Genomic DNA, 13,539 nt, shown 5'->3' on the forward strand with positions numbered 1-13,539 from the left:
ATGGAAAAGAAGTGGGCCTGCCCCAAGATTTCTTGGTATAATCAACAGTGAAGGGAGGCAGGAAGGATCCTTGGCTCCATTACTCCTGGCTTCTACTGAAAGTAAAGCTGGGGGTTTTCCTAGGCTGATGTGAGCAGGAAGTGCAGGACTGAGGGTGGGAACCAAGGAGCAGCCTCTGGTCTTTCCAAGTCCTCCATCTTCACCACAACAGTGGACCCCAAAGCGTCATTTATTAGACATGCAAATTTCAGGCCCCACCAGAGACCACCCTCTGGTTCAAATATTCACAAGCATCCACCTGTGTCACAACCACCCCCATGTGACTCTGATGCTTGGTGGGTAACCATGAGCTTAGAAAATTCCCCCACCTGTCCCGGCCATATGCCCTCAAGTCCCTTGTTATGGGGATAGGGGGAGGCTACACAGACCCTGTCCCACTCTCTCTGCTCTGTCCTTGGAAAGGGGCTGAAGGATGCTGAGGCTGCTGGCCTGGAGGAAGGGGGCAGGGTTCCGGCAGCTGTCACCTGCCCAGCAGGCTGCTCCCCAGCTGACTCACTTTGTTTTTCCTTTTCTAAGCCTGGAGAGGGTTGCAGGAGGGCCTGTCTTTTTCCCAGTAGGAAATGACACCTGGGTGCGTAATCCCCCAAAGCAGAGGCAGCTCTAACCCAGAAGCTGCAGGGCCTGTTCCACTGTCCTCCCTAGAGAAATATGGGAACAGGGCGCAGAGAGGCCCAGGGCTTGTCTCCATGCTCTCCTTTCTCTGGCCCAAGGAAATGAATGCTTCCTCGTCTTGGAGGAGGGGAACACCTTCTTTCCAGAGCGGGCTGCAGTCAAAGAGGTGGCTCATTGCACCCAGGGAAAAGCCCTTCTTGTACACTGAGTGCTTGTGATCTCAAAGACATGGGGAGGCTGATTTGGAGGCTGAGGCACAGGTGAGGACTGGCCTGATGGGGCAGAACAACAAGCTAGGGAGCTCTTTCTTCTCCAGACCCAATGTTCGACCTCTTCCAAGCATTCTGATCAAAGAGAAAGATTAAGATGCTCATTAAAAGGGAGATGCCAGGATCAGGAATAATCCAGACCTGCCATGACTCTAAATGTGTTAAATGAACATTCACAACTTTGAAACAAGAATTAGGAATTAATTACTTGGATTAAATTAAAAGTATGGTTTTGGCCAGGCCTGATGTCTCTGCCTGCAATCCTAGCACTCTGGGAGGCCAAGGTGGGAGGATCGCTGGAGCTCAAAACCGGCTTGAGCAAGAACAAGACCTGTCTCTACTAAAAACAGAAATATTAGGCGGGCCTGCTGGTGGGCTCCTATAGTCCCATTTACTTGGGAAGCTGAGGCAGGATTGCTGGAACCCAAGAGTTTGAGGTTGCAGTGAGCTAGGCCGATGCCACGGCACTCTAGCTGGGCAACACAGAGAGAATCCATCTACAAAAAAAAAAAAGTACAGTTTTATTGTATTTTCTTGTCAAACAACTTTATTTGAAGCAACAACTCAAGTATAATTTAATTCAACAGGAAATAGCACACTTAGAGGGAAAACATAGAAAAAAAAATTTAAGTGAAAGCCAAACATTCTTTCCAAGGCACAGCACTGGCATTTTCAGATTGACAGCAGAGTGAGTTTGTTTTTGTGAAACAAAATTGTGAGTCCAAAGTCTGCCTTTGAAATCGTTTTCCACTTCTTGTCCTTTTCTCAGGCTCAAGGGACGATGCTTGTGGCCTTCCTCAGGGCCAGGTAGCCGGTGACGACATCTGATGGCAGCCTCCGAATGTAGGAAAACTCCTCGATGGTGCTGAACCGCAGTTTGCTCTGAGGGTCTGTGTAGTTGGCCTGGGTGAGGAACAGGCACAGGGAAGGGCAGAGTTGGTGGGGGGGAGCATTTTAATTTCAAGGTCAAACTTTAAATTATTTTTTTATTTTATTAAAAGTGAAATATATCTTCATTATGTCTTACTCTGTCACCAGGAGCACTAAATCACTCACAGTGACACAGACTCATTCTTCTCTCCAGATGGGAGAAACACTTCAGGGTATGGACAAGAGGAACAAGATTAGCCCCAGATTCTAGGACCCTTCTTCCTGGCACCTCGAGAGCTGCAGGCAACAGGTCCAAGGCTGAACCCCTGCAGGTCACTCTCCCCGCCTCCTTCCCATAGGTACTCCAGCCACGTGCTCCTCCAGGCAGGGGCTGACCCTGAGCACAGTGGGCACGCACCCACCCCACCATGCTCCCCACCCTGTTGCGTTCCTCTCCAGCTCTCCTGCTGCCCTCCAAGCCACTTCCCTGCTTCCCTGGGCCATGCTGCAGTAAGGTGCTATGGCCACCCACCCACATTCTTCTGCTGGAAGGGACTGCCCTCCTGCAAAGGCAGCAAGGCGCACGTTGGAAGTTGGGATTCTGGCCATGCATTCCTTAGCATACACACTCTCAGAACGGCTCCTCCGCTCTTGGGACAAAAGCTCAAGTCTTCAGTGAGGCTCTTCAGCTCCTAAGCCTCGTCCTTAGCCACACATGCCACTCTCTGGTTCCAAATGCCCCAGCCTCTTAGTCTCTCCTTCTTGTCATGGGCCATCTGCCCTTGGAGGTAAGGGCCTCAACCTGGGCCCACTTGGCTTGGCATTCTTCAGGACTCAGCCCCAGAGCCATTCCCCAGGGAAGCCTATCTATACCCCACAAGAAGGTCAGGAGCCGATGGCACACTTGCTGCGCCAGAGATCTCTGCTGGAATGTATATCTGTGTTGCTTAGATGTTCATTATCTACGTGACTGTGGTCTGTGAGGCCTGGCTCCCAGTGCAATGAGGGGCACACAGTGGGCCTTCAGTCGGGGTTTATACAAAGAACTATCAATGAATGAATATATAAACGAACAAACAGACGGTTAAGACCATCACAGAAAGGAGAACTTATTTCCCAGACATATCAAAATTCACTTTTGGTCTCTGTTTTCTTCATGTGCAAAGGGGGGGGGGATCACTTACTACATTCCTCAAAGCACATGGCTTCTACAGATTTTGAAACAGAAAACATGAGGGTGAGTCATTTTGAGGTCCCTTAAAAAAATTATAGAAGATGCTATTGAAATCTAGACAGATAACACTTATTCAAGTGTGGACTGTCTACTGCAGTGTTGATCATCTCTGTGAGGACCTAGACGCGTGGTAATTCTGTGGTTTAATAAAGGCCAGGCTCAACAAAGAAGCAACTTAGTCATCATTTCTTCAGGCTCAAAAAAGCCTTCCATTTTGCCAATGAGGATCTCCCTAATATATTTACCTGCTGTGTGTTAGGGAAGTGGGATTATCCCTAAAAGGCTAGGATTAATTAATGTTCTCTATAAAATAAAACTCTGATCCTTTGGCTGGTCCAGAGATTACCTTTCTGTAGCACATTTCCTTTAATGACTGTGGTATCAGGCAAGGCTTAATTAGAAAACAGTGGCAGGTCTCTGTTGAGGGCTGCTGGCCATGAGGAAGTGAAACCAACCAACTGGCAGGCAGGCTGCCCTGTGGTTCCGAGCAGAGTGCGGGCATGTGCCTCTGGCTTGGGTTTTCTGGCCTCCATCTGCGAACCAGCCTCAGCCTGGCTCCATTCTGTGACCACCTCCTTCCCACCACCAAACTGCACTGAGCTGGCCCACCCAGGTTCAGACCTCACCGCCAAGAAGGCTGCTCAATAAACAATGCAGAACACAGGATCCTGTGCCCCCAACAGAAGGGTTACCAACAAAAATGTGAATAGACTGTACCTGACCCAGGGCCCAGCAGCCAGTATTCTGGACAGAAGGCAGGACACCAAGGGACACCCCAGAGCCGAAAAGAACTTCACACCTTCAGCCCCCTCTGGATTTCATCCCTCAGCCTGAATCACAGAAGCCAAGGCTGTATTCCCATGGGGCAGTCAGCAACCAGCTGTAGGCCTCCCTTGCTGCAGGGTGACAGGTAGCATTGACTGCTCCCCCAGGGCCATCATGCTTCCACAGCTCTGCAAGGAGGGCTCAACACAGGTGTGACCCTGCACACCTTCCTGCCAAGCCCAAGCACGGTCCCAAGGCTGGCTGGGAACAGGTGTGTGTCAGTGTAAACATAAGCTGGATTTCACTTTTTAATTATGTAACGTTAAATTATATAAGTAACAGATGAACATATTCTCCTCTTTGAAAAAAAAATTAGAAGAAAACATCATAAGTCAGACTAAAATCTCCCTTTACCCTCATCTACTATCCAAAAGTCCTCTGCATTCCCCTGAGGGACGACTGCTAAGTGGGCATCCTTCCAGACTTTTTTAAGATATACCTTCCACACACATACAAACACACCGGAGAAATCACCCTATATTGTTCGTGAGGACGTGTTGATTCTTATGTACGTGGCAACATGCTATCCACACTGCTTTGCATCTTTCAATCAACATGTGTCTTAGGAGTTCATCCACGTTGTTATACATGCATTGAACTCACAGAATAGGAGGAAAATATCCCCAGCTATAGACCTTTATGTTGTTTCTAACATTTTCCCAATGGAAACAGCCTCTCATAAACATTTCTGCATGAAGTTCCTTGTTGCTAGGTCAGAAGCTTTTGCTTTTTTTGTCTCTATAGATTGTGCCAAATTGTCCTCCAAAGAACCTGTGCCACCGTACATTCCCACCTCAAAACAGCCATGTACGAAGATACTCCTTTCTGTATACTGATGCCAAAATGTATAATCAAACATCTCAATTTCTTCTCTGTTTGATGAGTCTTTCTCCTTCTTACCAATGAGGTTAGATCCTTACTTATCGGTCATATGCATTTCCTCTCTTGTACTTGCCCATTCACACCCTTTATGCTTATTCTTCTATGGGATCGTCCTTCAGTGATTTGACAGAGTTCCTTATATATTCAGAATTTCTTAATTCTTACATAGGGGCAAGATGTTTTAGGTAATATATATCACGACAAGTCCTTTGCCAAAGACCTAAAGGAGCTAGAATAATGTTTCTCGAAATGATTGTCATACCCCCTAAAGTGTGAAAACCACCGTAGTAGATGAACTGCCTACAACGTTGAGGATAAAGTTGACACTTGGACCACCCTCCAAGTCTGGCCATAAACTGTGGCTTCCACAGCTCACACTGACACAGGGAGAGATCTCCACTTTGGGCTAAACCAGAATAACCGGTGCCAGACTAGTTCTCTTGCCATAAACAATTGTTAAAATGAGTCAGATATATGCGGCAACTGTTTTCAGGTAACGGGTAAGAGGCAGCACAAGACTACAATGCCTGAGAAAGAGAGGCTCGCAATTTAAGCCTGGTGACCATTCCAGCTCTGTCAGCCCATAATGGTTTCTGGACCCTGGGGTGATGACCTAGAGCTTAAGCAGTGCACCGTGGACTCAATGAGCTGGGGAAGCACAGACCAGAGTCAGGGGCTATTGACGCAGCTGGAATCAGCACAGCTGGGCACCAGAAGAGGGAGCTGCACTGGAAGTGGGGAAAAAGTTCACTTGAGATTCCCAGTGAGTCCATAACCACAGGCTGGGCTCTGTAGGTCTAAGGCAAGACTACAAATCTTGCTGAACAGTGCTAGGAGTTGCTAAAGCCCCAGCCCAGCCATAGTGGAAAGACATCTACAACACTCCAACACCCACTAAGACACCAGAAAGGCCATAGCTTAGGAGTAAAAACCATGCCCTTGAGTAAGTCCTATTCTAGTCCCATGGAAACAAAGCCTAACATCAAACTTTAATAAAATTGGCAAAGTATAAGAGCTTAGAACAATGATTTTCAACTGGCATACCACAAAAAGTTTTAAAGACCACTAATCACATTATTTGTGAAAGAAGTTTAAAGCACAGTAAGTGTTTTTTTTTCTTTACTCTTTTTTTGATCAACATACTTTAAGTGTGCCACAGAAGTTTAACTACAGGTTCAAGTGTGCCATGAGATAAAAAAGGTTGAAAAACAGGCCAGGCCTGGTGGCTCACGCCTGTAATCCTAGCACTTGGGAGACTGACGAGGGTGGATTGCCTGAGCTCATGGGTTTAAGACCAGCCTGAGCCAGAGTGAGACCTTGTCTCTAAAAAATAGCTGGGTGTTGTGGTGGGCACCTGTAGTCCCAGCTACTTGGGAGACTGAGGCAAAAGAATCTCCTGAGCCCAAGAGTTTGAGGCTTCTATGAGCTGTGACACCACAGCACTCTACCGAGGGTAACAAAGTGAGACTCTGTCTCAAAAAAAAAGAAAAAAAGGTTGAAAAACACTGTGCAACTAAGTTAAATGAGTTTGGGAAATATCTTAGACCTTCCAGACTTTCCCTAACAAAGTGTAAAACCAGGCCTGTACCCACTCAGGATGATCAGCTACCTATAAGGGGAAAAATTAACATTCTTCAGAGAAAGAACATAATCTAGAGTTTTTATAATATATCATCCACAATGTCCAGCACACAAGAAAAACTAGTAGATATGCAGGCAAAAAAAAAACCAGGAAAATGTAACCTATGGTTTAAAAAAAAGTCAATAAAAACTGGCCAAGATGAACCTAATATTGGAAATAGCAGCTAAGCACTTTAAAGTAGTTATTATAAATGTGTTCAAGGACTTAAAAAGAATCTATACATACACACACACACACATGCACATACACATATAGTAAATAATCAAATAGTCTTAAAAGCCAAGGAAATTATCAGAACCAGACCAGAATATGGCACAGATTTTGAAAGTACCAGAAAGGAAATTTAAAATAACTACAATTAATGCAGTTCAAGGTGAGACAACATGTAAGACTAGAAAGTTATTACATCAGAGACATGGAAACTATAATGATCATATGGAAAATCTAGAAATTAAAAAAACGGTTAAAGAGATACAGAATTTTTCCAATGGGCTCGTTGGTATACTCAATAAAATAAGGAAAGAGGGCAGCGCCTGTGGCTCAAAGAAATAGGGCGCCGGTCCCATATGCCGGAGGTGGTGGGTTCAAACCCAGCCCCGGCCAAAACCCACCAAAAAAAAAAAAAATAAATAAGGAAAGAACTTGAAGACATATCAATGGAGAAATCACCCAAACTGAACCAAAAGAAATAAGAGTTAAAAAAACAAAAACAGAAGAGAGCATCTGAGAGTTATCAGACATTATTAAGTGGTTCAACACACACATAATTGGAATCTCAGGAGAGACAAGGCAAAAGAAATATTTGAGATAATAATAGCCAAGAATTTAAAAAAATTCTTGACAGACACCAAAGCACAAATCCAAAACTCAGAAAACACCAAGCAGATAACTACCGTAAAAAATATCTACCATCACATTCAAACTGCTAAAAACAAAAGACAAAGAGAAAATCTTGAAGGCAGTCAAACAAAAAAAGAACAATTGTAGAAAGAATGGTAAGAATTACACTAAACTTCTCTCAGAAACCATGGAAGCAACATTTAAACAGTGACATCTTTAAAGTGATGAAAGGAAAAACAGTCAAGCCAGACTTCTATACTCATTACAAATATCATGTGAAAATGAAGGAGAAAGAAAGGCTTTTTCAGCTAGACAAAATAATGAAGGGAATCATTAGCCACATATCTACTCTGTAAGAAATGCAAAGGAAGCTCTTTAGGTAGAAAGAATATGATTTCAGATTGCAACCAGGATGTACACAACAAAATGAAAAACATCTGGAAATAGAATAAAATGAAGGTAAAAGAAAATTCAATTTTGTCTTGTTTTTATTGCTGTAAAAGATAGTTGTCTAAGGCACAAACCAATAGCATATGTAAAAGTAAACTAGATGAAAACCAAGAGTGGGAGAGTGGAATGGGAAACATCTATTGAGAAGACCCTCACACTACACGGAGCTGTTTAGTGTGTGAACATAGATTTAGTTTTCTCTGAGAATTCTTGTTAAAATTTTTTAATTAAAAAAATGAAAATAGAACCAGATTATTTAAAAATGTATACTGTAAACATGAGGGCATCTATTCAAAATGTTTAAAAAGAGATGTAAACAAAAGAAAATAAATTGAAGTTTTAAAAGTTTTGGAAGTTTTAAATGTTTAACTCCAGTCTTACCATGCTCCAGTCATGGAATGTTCTACAAAATACCTACCCAATACTGTTTAAAACTGTCAAGGTCATCAAAAACAAGGAAAATCTAAGAAAGTGGCGTAGCCAAGATGAGCCTTAGGAGACATGACAACTAAACGTGATACGGTATCTTGAATGAGATTGGGAACAGAAAGGGGGTATTAGGCAATCTGAATAAAGGAAGGACTTTAGTTAAGAATCTATCACTATTGGTTCATTAATTGTAACAAGGATAGATAGGGGTTGATAATAGCAGAACCTTAAGTTTGGGCTATATTGGAACTTTCTGTACTATCTTCTCAATTTTTCTCTAAATCTAAAACTGTTGTAAAAAACACAGTCTACTTAAATATGCTCAATTAATTCCAAAGAAGGCAGAAAAGGAAAAATAAATTCACACACAAATGAGAGAAATGAAAACAATTAGTAAGATGGTCAATTTAAATCCAAGCATATCATAATCCCTTAAGACAATGGTAAAAGTCAGAGTGTGACCTAGCAATATGCTTGCAACAAGAAATTCACTTGAAATATAATACAATATAGAATTCAATTGATATAGGTAGTTTAAGGTAAAAACATGAAGATATACCACACACATGAACAGAAAGGAAGCTGGGGTAGTTATATTAATTTCAGACAAAGCAGACTTCAGAACAATGAATATTATCAGTGGTAAAGAGGGATATTAAAAAGATGGCTAGTCCCCTTTGTTAAATGCACTGCATTCTAATTTGGTCAATTCATTTCAGAAGTTGGAGTCATACACTTCTATGAAATGTAAAGCAGCTAAATATGTATTAATATGTAGCAGTTTAAAAAGTGGCATGCTTCATTATTTCTAGTTATGAGGAAAAGCCCATCTTCCAAATAGCCCAGAAGAAGAAAAGAAGTAGGAAGCTGAGTCCACGGTGACTTAACAGGTTACTCGCTGTATCTTCACTCTACAGACCAGGAAATAGGTGCTCTGGGGTTCCTGAGCTTCAGTAACTTGCCTACTTCCCATTCATCCAGCTACACAGGTAGTTTCCAAATTGTGCTCCCCAGAAGCACCTGAGGGTACCCTGTGGGGAGTAGAGAGGGGACAGAAGACCAGATCCACGTGGGACCACAGACAGACAGCTCCAGGCTTTTCATGTGTTGTATCCTACAAAAGATTTCGTTTGGGAAAAGGGTGCTGGTGCTTAAAAATAAGACACTACTTTGACCACAGTGCCTCCTTTGAGAAATTTAAATTTGTTTTTTAAAGCACAATCGTCACCCAAAACACAGGCTTTTAAAACTTCAGCAGTAAAAGAAAGAAATTGGTTGGTAGTTTGGTTTCTTTTGTGTTATCTTATATAGTTAACTAGCAGAGGAAAAGGAAGTGAAGCCATCTTCTGCTTTCTGGTGCAAACTTCCATCCACACAGACGCCAGCATGCAGCAGGAATGCCCCCCACAGACCCATTCACTGGTGTATTATAAGATACAGAAATGAAATCATACTCACAAGAAGACCTGAAACATCAGAATACTTCTTAGCTGGTTTAAAGGATGGAGGAGCATCAATACTAAAGTCTGGAAAAAAAAAGAAAAGAAAAGATAACTTAAACTGACTTAAAACATTCAAATCCTTTCTCTTTTTTCCTAAAATTGCGTTTGATAACATTTCTGAAATTTTCCTTTGTGATTAAGTACGCCCTCAGAATTCTCTGGGGATTAACCAGAGACAGAGCGGAGGAGTTGTAGAAATTAAGCAGGATGTCCTAGGCCAAGTCCAGGCTCCGATCTAGCCCTGCCCTATCACCAGGGACCCCATATTCTGACAGAACCACTGCAAAGCTCATCTGCCCACAAGCTGCTTTCACAGTCTCATGCTACATGGGCTCATGGTGATAAAACTAATTGGATCTGCACATCCAGACACTGCCATGTCCACACCCAGAAGACTGACTAGCTCACTTGTCACCCATCTGAGTCACCCCTTCTGAGTCACACCCATGAAAGTACAGTGGGATAAGAAACGGAGGGAACTTCAAACCTGAACTTTCCAATGACGTTGAACAGAACATACAACAGTGTTTTATAGAAATTCGGATGTTTATATAAAACATATTTACACTGGCTCAGAGAATAGGAGAGTTGGCCTTTAAGCTTTAATTTGTTATTAAGAATCTTCCTAAATCTGGTGTTATACTTGGGCTATCTTGTTCTTGGAAACAAATGTTAAAAGTAGACTTTTAAGTATGATGTTTGTCTAACAGAAACACCAATATTATTCTATCAGACTTCACCATAACAATGACTCTACAAACCACACATCCAAGGTAACAGAAACAAATAGGCTCAATACAGGTACAGTTACGACGAATGCACACATGATATATCCCTTGCTTGTTGCCACTATAAAATTCTCAACTAAAAATTCTTTCCTGTAATAATGCAAACATAATAAAATAAGGTAGGTTTGTTATAAGAACTTCCTAGACTGAACACTATAAACACTTGGAAGGCTCCAGACAGCTCACAGTTAGGATCGTTCAGTTGCCACGGCAATGCCCTTTCGGAAGCGAGAATTTGTTTCAGGTTCTTCCAGGTTCTGTTCTTCTTTCCAGCTACGGCACCACCATGGCCAGAGTGCTTGAATTAAAACACGGATTAGAAGAAAGAAAATCAATGGAGATTGCCATCTGAGATCTGACATTTACACTTAATCACAACTGTAAAGTGCCTCTCATTCTGTCAGCAATCATTTGTATCCCTGAGTCTTTTTTTAAAAGTATTTCACTGTATACATTAATCCTACTTAAAAAAACAAAGGTTTTCAGACCATCAAAACCCTTGACTTAGTGTTGGTGTAGAAATAAAAGGCTACTTTCTTTTTTTTATATGCACATAAAAATCCGAATCCTTTATTGGGTCTAACTTCATAGAATTCAGCCATGAATTTTTCATTACTTTAAAGTAAGCAAATTTACCACGGAGTCAGATTTAAACTCATGACTGCATCTCCAAACCCCCGTCTGAGGGTAAGTGTCTGCCTTGCAAATTACTGGTAATCTGGAAAAAGCTGGGTGCACCCCAGTCGTGGCATGGCAAGACTTCTGGAATTTTTTTTTTTCCTTTACTCATGAAGATGACAAAATAAAATGGGAAAGAATACCAAAATCTGTTGCAGATACCGTAATAACATATTCCCAAAACTGATTCATATATACTTTCAATGGTGGTGAATTGCTATAATTTATCCCTCAAGAATGAAAGGAAATATCCCTATTTCCACTTCACAGCACAATAATTTAGATTTACTTACAGAAACTAATGAGGAAACACTGTTCTTTTAGTTAAACCTTTCAAGCCTCATCTGAAACTTCCCCAAGACCACAGAAAAGGGTAAGGGAACATTCTCAAGGAAATGAACCCATCCTCAAAAGAGTACCCTTTAGTGAATTCCACACAGGCACCATATCCTTGAGGGCTGGCACACAGAGAGATCAGCAGGAAAGACGCTTCTTCTCCAGCCCTGTGCCTCCTACGTCTCCAGCGCCATGACAGCCCATGGGGACAAGGTGGCAACTTGGACCAAGGGGGAAGATGCTAAGTGCCACTCTGGCCACAGGCCCAGCACCATCAGAGGCCGAGGTGTGATTGTTGGGCTTTTTACTTATCTTATATCTTAGATGCTTACCACAAAGTTGGGGTCCTTAAATGGCAAAGGTTTGGCAGCTTTTTCCACAGGTCCAGTGCTAAATTCAGAGGGTACCATTTTATTTTCATTCACAGCATCTATGCTGATACCCTTAAAACATGAGAATAAGTCTGATGTCAGTTTCTTCTAACTGGGTCTCCTTCCTCTGCTCTCAACAGGCATAAAAAATGATACCACAGACCATGTGAGGGAAGACTGGGTGTGACGGACAGGAGAAGTGTGTGCTCAGTACGTAGAAGCCACTGGGGGGCCACACAAGACCCCAGCTACCAAGTTTATAGTGCTCTTATGTGCCAAGCACAGGGATGATGGCTGTTCTAACCCTGCTAGATCATTTAATCCTGACCACTACTACCCCGTTTCCTCGAAAATAAGACATCCTCCAAAAATAAGACCTACTTACAGGAAAGATAAGACGTCCCCTGAAAATAAGACTTAGCACATCTTTGGGAGCACACCTTAAAATAAGACACTGTCTTATTTTCGGGGAAACAGGGTACGAAATAGGTGCTATTATGTTCAGTTTACAAGAAAGAAAACAGAGGCACAAGGGGGGTGGATTCAAGGCCACACAGTGACTGACCTTTGGATTCAAACCAGGCCAAGCCTATTCTAAAGCCCCCACTATCTTCATGACACCACACGGTCCCTACTCCTGATGATTTTGTCAACTGTATCTTGAAATGTTAAGGCAAAAAGGGTCCAAACCCTTTAAGGGTCTAGTTGGCCACAGAACCCAGGCTGGAGCCAATATGCTTAAGGGGCACAACAGGACATGGGCATCCTAAATATGGAAAATGGAAAGGAAATTAGAGTGCCACGGGCCAGCTGGCTGCAGGCAGAAAGTGCCCTGACAAGCCAGCGCTGATATACTTTTTTTTTTTTTAAGAGACAAAGTCTTACTTTATCGCCCTCGGTAGAGTGCGTGGCATCACAGCTCGCAGCAACCTCCAACTCCTGGGCTTCAGTGATTCTCTTGCCTCAGCCTCCTGAGTAGCTGGGACTATAGGCACCCGCCAGAACGCCTGGCTATTTTTTGTTACAGTTTGGCCAAGACCATATTCGAACCTGCCACCCTTGGTATATGGGGCCGGCACCCTACTCACTGAGCCACAGGTACTGCCCAGGCTGATATAAAGAAAACAAAAAAATTTAAGCTAATAATCACAAAGCAAAAACAAGCCATAGTAAAAAGTCACTTTTGATTTATAATGCAATTTTCAACCTTTCTAGACTGCAATGAACTTGTTAAAAATTGAGATGCACAGCACGTGCAGTGGCTCACACCTGTAATCCTAGCACTTTAGGAGGCCTAGGCAGGGGAATCGCTTGAGGTCTGGAGTTCTAGACCAGCCTGAAAAAGTGAGACCCCATTTCTTAAAAAAATAGAAAAATTAGCTGGCTGTCTATAATCCCAGCTACTAGGGAGGCTGAGGCAGAAGGATCACTTGAGCCCAGGAGTTAAAGGTTGCAGTAAGCTATGACACCACTGCATCCCAATCTGGGCAACACAACAAGACCCTGTCTCAAGAAAAAAAAAAAAGAGGTGTTATTTACATACAGTGAAATGCACAGATCTGAAGTGTAGATTTCATGAATTTTGCCAAATGGGTACACTAGTATAAGCCAAATCCCTACTGAGATATAGAACATTTCCATCTTCCCTGGAAGTTCTCTCTGCACTTTATTAGTCAATACCTTCTAGACTCTGGGGCAACCACTATTCTAATTCCTACCACATTACTTTTCCCTGTTCCAGAACTTCATAT

At 42.7% G+C, this 13,539-nt stretch overlaps 1 protein-coding gene across 1 annotated transcript in view; it reads right to left on the bottom strand.

Moving 5' to 3' along the window:
- Positions 1–1,444: 1,444 nt before the first annotated feature.
- The window catches only part of INO80C (INO80 complex subunit C), a 37,380-nt gene continuing 25,285 nt past the window's right edge, over positions 1,445–13,539 (bottom strand). Inside the window, exons 2-5 of the mRNA XM_053571871.1 lie at positions 11,750–11,860; positions 10,590–10,701; positions 9,572–9,639; positions 1,445–1,844 (exon numbers count right to left, since the gene is read on the bottom strand). Of these exons, the coding sequence (XP_053427846.1) occupies positions 1,713–1,844; positions 9,572–9,639; positions 10,590–10,701; positions 11,750–11,860 (423 nt within the window). The 3' untranslated portion in view covers positions 1,445–1,712. The remainder of the gene's footprint in view (positions 1,845–9,571; positions 9,640–10,589; positions 10,702–11,749; positions 11,861–13,539) is intronic.

The sequence above is a fragment of the Nycticebus coucang genome, chromosome 19, assembly GCF_027406575.1.
Source record: "Nycticebus coucang isolate mNycCou1 chromosome 19, mNycCou1.pri, whole genome shotgun sequence".
Lineage (NCBI taxonomy): Eukaryota > Metazoa > Chordata > Mammalia > Primates > Lorisidae > Nycticebus > Nycticebus coucang.